Source organism: Leucoraja erinacea, unplaced genomic scaffold, assembly GCF_028641065.1.
Source record: "Leucoraja erinacea ecotype New England unplaced genomic scaffold, Leri_hhj_1 Leri_268S, whole genome shotgun sequence".
Classification (NCBI taxonomy): domain Eukaryota; kingdom Metazoa; phylum Chordata; class Chondrichthyes; order Rajiformes; family Rajidae; genus Leucoraja; species Leucoraja erinaceus.
In genome coordinates, this window is record NW_026576169.1 from 130694 (window position 1) to 136865 (window position 6172).

Genomic DNA, 6172 nt, shown 5'->3' on the forward strand with positions numbered 1-6172 from the left:
CCCCCCCCCCCCCCCACACACACACCCCAACATAAAATAACAAACACTACACAAAAACACAGACAAAAATAATAAAAACGCGGACGTGGAGTGTGGTCTCACCAACACCATGAACAATTGAGAGAGAAAATCTCCCTATTTCTAAATTCCAAACCCTTTACGCAAAAGGTCAAAGTGCCAAAAGCTGAAAGATTATATGGGAGGCCATTCCGTTTTGGCACAATATCAGCGCAGCGCTAGAATAGACGAAACATTGAACTAATACAGAATTACTGGTAAATGCAGAATTTATTTCAGAAATGTAACCCATCATTTTGTAACTGTACACATTCACTTCGCCTCTCACCTTCAGAAATATCATGTTGTCCTTGTGGTCTATCTGTCCCTGTAACATTAATAGTTCATCCTGAATGGAATTTAAATTCTCTTGAATCGCTTGAAGATTTGTCTCCATTCGTTTGACAATCTTCTCTTCTTCTTCCCGGATATCTCCGAGTAAACGCTGCTCTTTCTCCGTGAGAATCTGGTGCAGTTCAGCAAACTGGGATATAGTCTGTGACTGACGGTTGAGTGACTCTTCCTGTCAGATGAAAGATGAGAATCAATATATTATGTCACTGCCGTGTTTCCTCAGGACATTTGGCTCGTCAATGTCGAGTTCTGGAATGCAGAATTAGGCCATTCGGCACTGTATGTATCTGCACTAATCCCATTTACGAGCATTTCACTCGTAGGTTTCATTACTTTGGCAATTCAAGAGCTTGTCTCGATAATTCTGAAGAATTTGGTGAAAGGAATGTACAATCACATAATTCCCATTTCCCCAATTCATTTCCCTGCAAGCTGTTACATTTCATGTGTCCATTAACCTTCACTGGACAGAACCAGGTCACCAGAACTAGGTTATCCCACTTTTTAAGAAAGACGGGAGAGAGAAAACAGGGAAGTACAGACCAGTCAGCCTGACATCGGTGGTGGGGAAGATGCTGGAATCTTTTTGCGTATGGCGTGCACAGTCAAAAGTTGTCGGACAACTTGTTCTATTTAATCTTATTTCATTGTGCACGCCAGGTTGATTGCATTTGTCGAAACAGGGCGTACCACGTGAAGGTTGCAATGCTGGAGTCAATCATAAAAGAAGAAATAGCGGCACATTTGGATAGCAGTAACAGGATCCGTCTGAGTCAGAATGGATTTACGAAGGGGAAATTATGCTTGACTAATCTTCTGGATTGTTTTGAGAATGTAACTAGGAAAATGGACAAGGGAGAGTCAGTGGATATAGTGTACCTGGACTTTCACAAAGCATTTGATAAGGTCCCACATGGGAGATTGGCAGGCAAAATTATGGCACATGGTATTGGGCGTAGAGTGCTGACATGGATAGAAAAAATCGTTGGCAGACAGGAAACTAAGAGTAGGGATTAACGGGTCCCTTTCAGAATGGCAGGCAGTGACTAGTGGGGTGCCGCAAAGCTGGGTGCTGGAACCGCAGCTATTCACAATATACATCAATGATTTAGATGAAGCGAATCAAAGTAACATTAGCAAATTTGCAGATGAAGCAAAGCTGGGTGGCAGTGTGAACTGTGAGGAGGATGCTATGAGAATGCAGGATGACTTGGACAGGTTGGGTGAGTGGGCAGATGCATTGCAGATGCAATTTAATGTGGATAAATTTGAGGTTACCCACTTTGGTAGCAAAAACATGAATGCAGATTATTACCTAAATGGTGTCAATTTGGGAAAAGGGGAAGTACAACAGGATCTGGGGGTCCCTGTTCATCAGCTAATGAAAGTAAGCATGCAGGTACAGCAGGCATGAAGAAAGCAAATGACATATTGGCCTTCATAACGATAGGATTTGAGTATAGGAGCAGAGAGGTCCTTCTGTAGTTGTACAGGGCCCTGGTGAGACCGCACCTGTAGTATTGTGTGCAGCTTTGGTCTCCACATTCCAGGAAGGACATTCTTGCTATTGAGAAAGTGCAGCGTAGGTTCACAAGGTTAATTCCCGGGATGGTGGGACTGTCATATGTTAAGTGAATGGAGCGGCTGGGCTTGTACACTCTGGAGTTTAGAAGGATGAGAGGGTATCTTATTGAAACGAATAATATTATTAAAGGTTTGGACAGGCTAGAGGCAGGAAACAAATTCCCAATGTTGGGGGATTCCAGAACCAGGGGCCAGTTTAAGAATAAGGAGCAAGTCATTTAGAACAGAGATGAAGAAAGACTTTTTCACACAAGAGTGTTGTGAGTCTGTGGAATTCGCTTCCTCAGCAGTGGCGGCCAGTTCTCTGGATATTTTAAGGGCTCTTAAAAATAGCGGAGTCAGGGGATATGGGCTGAAACGTTAGAAATATAGAAAATAAGTGCAGGAGGAGGCCATTCGGCCCTTCGAGCTAGCACCGCCATTCATTGTGATCATGGCTGATCGTCCCCCATGAATAACCTGTGCCTGCCTTCTCCCCATATCCCTTGATTCCACTAGCCCATAGAGCTCTACCTAACTCTCACTTAAATCCATCCAGTGACTTGGCCTCCACTGCCCTCTGTGGCAGGGACTTCCATAAATTCACAACTCTCTGGGTGAAAATGTTTTTTCTCACCTCAGTCTTAACTGACCTCCCCTTTATTCTAAGACTGTGGCCCCTGGTTCTGTACTCGCCCAACATTGGGAACATTTTTCCTGCATCTAACTTGTCCAGTCCTTTTATAATTTTATATGTTTCTATAAGATACCCCCTCATCCTTCTAAACTCCAGTGCATAGAAGCCTAGTCTTTTCAATCTTTCCTCATATGACAGTCCCGCCATCCCAGGGATCAATCTCGTGAACCTACGCTGCACTGCCTCAATCACAAGGATGTCCTTCCTCAAATTAAGAGACCAAAACTGTACACAATACTCCAGATGTGGTCTCACCATAGCCCTATACAACTGCAGAAGAACCTATCTACTCCTATACTGAAATGCTCTTGTTATGAAGGCCAACATTCCATTAGCTTTCTCCACTGCCTGCTGCACCTGCACGCCAACTTTCAGTGACTAGTGAACAAGGACACCCAGGACTCGCTGTACCCTTACCTAACCTAACCCGATTGATATAATAATCTGCCCCCTTGTTTTTGCCGCCAAAGTGGATAACCTCACATTTATCAATGTTATACCCCAACTGCCACGCATCTGCCCACTCACTCAATCTGTCTAGGTCACCATGGGACCTCCTAACATCCTCTCCACAGTTCACACTGCCACCCAGCTTTGTGTCATCCGCAAACTTACTAGTGTTGCTCCTAATTCCCTTTTCCAGATCATTAATATATATGGTAAACAGTTGCGGCCCCAACACCGAGTCTTGCGGCATTCCACTCGCCACTGCCTGACATTCTGAAAAGGACCCGTTCACTCCTACTATTTGCTTCCGGTCTGCCAATCAATTTTCTATCCATGTCAACACCCTACCCCCAATACCATGTGCTCTAATTTTAGTCACCATTCTCCCGTGCGGGACCTTATCAAAGGTTTTCTGAAAGTCTAGATACACTACATCCACTGGCATCCCTTCATCGATTTTACTTGTCACATCCTCAAAAAATTCCAGAAGATTAGTCAAGCATGATTTCCCTTTCATAAATCCATGTTGACTTGGACCAATCCTTTTACTGTTATCCAAATGCCCCATTATTACCTCTTTAATAATTGACTCCAGCATCTTTCCCACCACCGAAGTCAGGCTAACTGGTCTGTAATTCTCCGTTTTCTCTCTCGCTCCTTTCTTGAAAAGTGGGATAACCTTAGCTATCCTCCACTCCACCGGAACTGATCTTGAATCTATTGAATATTGGAAAATGATCACCAATGCGTCCACTATTTCTAGAGCCACCTCCCTGAGGACCCTGGGATGCAGACCATCAGGCCCAGGGGATTTATCATCCTTCAGTCCCATTAGCCTACCCAATACTATTTCTCGCCTAATGAAACATTCTTTCAGTTCCTCTACCCCCTTAGATCCTCTGTCCTCCAGTACATCTGGGAGATTGTTTATGTCTTCCTTAGTGAAGGCAGATCCAAAGTACCTGTTCAACTCTTCTGCCATTTCCTTGTGCCCATAATAATTTCTCCCGTGTCTGCCTTCAAGGGATCCACGTTTGACTTTGCTGCTCTTTTTCCCTTAACATATCTAAAGAAGCCTTTACTGTCATTCTTTATATTCCTGGCCAGCTTCCCCTCGTACTTCATCTTTTCAGCCCGTGTTGCCCGTTTTGTTTCCTTCTGTTGTCCTATGAAAGTTTCCCAATCCTCTGGCTTCCGGCTGCTCTTTGCTGTGTTATACATCTTTTCTTTAATTTTATTCTATCCTTAACTTCTCTTGTCAGCCACGGTTGCCTCCTACTCCCCTTAGAATCTTTCTTCCTTTTTGGAATGAAATGATCCTGCGTCTTCCAGATTATGCCGCGAAATCCCTGCCATTGCTGTTCCACCGTCATTCCTGCTAGGATCCCTTTCCAGTCTACATTGGCCAGCTCCACTCTCATGCCCTCATGGTCCCCTTTGTTCAACTGCATCCCTGCCACTTCCGATTTAACGTTCTCCTTCTCAAATTGCAGATTAAAACTAATCATATTATGATCACTACCTCCAAGTGGGTCCTTTACCTCGAGTTCTCTTATCATATCTGGATCATAATTGGACAACACTAAATCCAGAATTGCCATTTCTCTGGTCGGCTCCATTACAAGCTGCTCTCAGAATCCATCTCGATTATGGATGATCAGCCATGATCACATTGAATGGCGGTACTGGCTCGAAGGGTCGAATGGCCTTCTCCTGCACCTATTGTCTGTTATCTATTGAGACAGCAGAATGACAGACGTCATAGTCATACAGCAAGGGGTGTTAGATACCGACCAAGACGCCCCATCTGCGCTATTTCCACTTGTCCGCATTTGGCCCAGACAGTTCAAGAACTTTTTTCTCACGAATTTGTTCAAATATATGTGAAATGTTGTTATGGTACCTGATTCAAGTACCTCATCTTGCAGCTCGTTCCATATACCCACTACCATCTGTGTGAAAAAGGTTGCCCTTCAGGTTTGTATTAAAGCTTTTGCCGCTCGCATTAAACCTATTCCATTGCATTTTCGACACCCCTATTCAGGGTATAAGTGTGCACACACCATCATTATCATGTACACATCCATATGGTCACCTCCCTGAATCATACGCTCTAAGGAATAAAGTCCTTGCCTGCCGAACCTCAGGCCCTCTACTCCTGAGGGGTAGAGCGCTGCGCTATTTTCTACACGCATCGTGTGGATCAAATCTGCACAAGATCTGCAAATCGAAACTGGAAAGCCTCACCTGAACAATAGAAATTCCTAATTTCTGTCGCTGCTCCATTTGCTTGATTTCTGATTTCTTTTCTGTGAGAGATTCGATGGAAGAATTAACCTGATCCTGATCAGAGAATAAAATGTCAGACAATAAAAAAGGAAGTAAACAATCATGTGATCAAAATCGGTTTGCTTTTACCTTGTAGGTTTCAACAGCTTCTTTAACCGGCATGAAGTTGTGAGACTTGTGTTCTCGCCCGGCTGCACAAATCACACATATCAGCTTCTTGTCAGTTTCACAAAACAGCTTCAGTTCTTCCTGATGTTCCTCGCACTGAAGTTTACTTTCCTTCTCTGTCCGATTCAGGCTCAGTGTTCGAGCTTTCTCAGACAGTCTCGCCAAGGCCCGACTCACCCTGAGGGTGCGATCTGTAAACTCCTCTCTACATTCCGGGCAGTAGTTTTTCCCCTCCCTGTCCCAACTCTGTGTGATACAGGAGCGGCAGAAGTTGTGCCCACACTCCAGGGACACCGGATCGGTGAAGAAATCCAGGCAGATGGGACAAACTGCCTCATCGGTTAAACTCTGAACCGGGTCTTTCGCAGCCATTTTAATCCTCTACTTCCTGGTTCAAAGTCTTTCCGACTGCGCGCGCTGCGGTCTCGGGGAATGAATGTGATTTGGCTGCAAGTGTTCAGTGATCAGTGCCCTGGCCGCTCCCAACTAATCTCACACGAGGGAGGGGTCAGTTAGACATTAAACCGGCCTGAATAGACGAAAGCGGAGGGATTGCCTTGGGATTGTCTAAGGCAGGACAGAAAGGGACAAGGACCA

At 44.7% G+C, this 6172-nt stretch overlaps 1 protein-coding gene across 2 annotated transcripts in view; it reads right to left on the bottom strand.

The window, feature by feature from the left end:
• Positions 1-5962, bottom strand: part of LOC129693360 (zinc-binding protein A33-like) — a 127837-nt gene extending 121875 nt beyond the window's left edge. For both annotated transcript variants that reach the window (XM_055630205.1, XM_055630204.1), the window contains exon 1: positions 5537-5962. In XM_055630205.1, coding sequence (XP_055486180.1) covers positions 5537-5947 — 411 coding nt within the window. In that variant the 5' untranslated portion in view covers positions 5948-5962. The remainder of the gene's footprint in view (positions 1-5536) is intronic.
• Between the last annotated feature and the right edge of the window lie 210 nt (positions 5963-6172).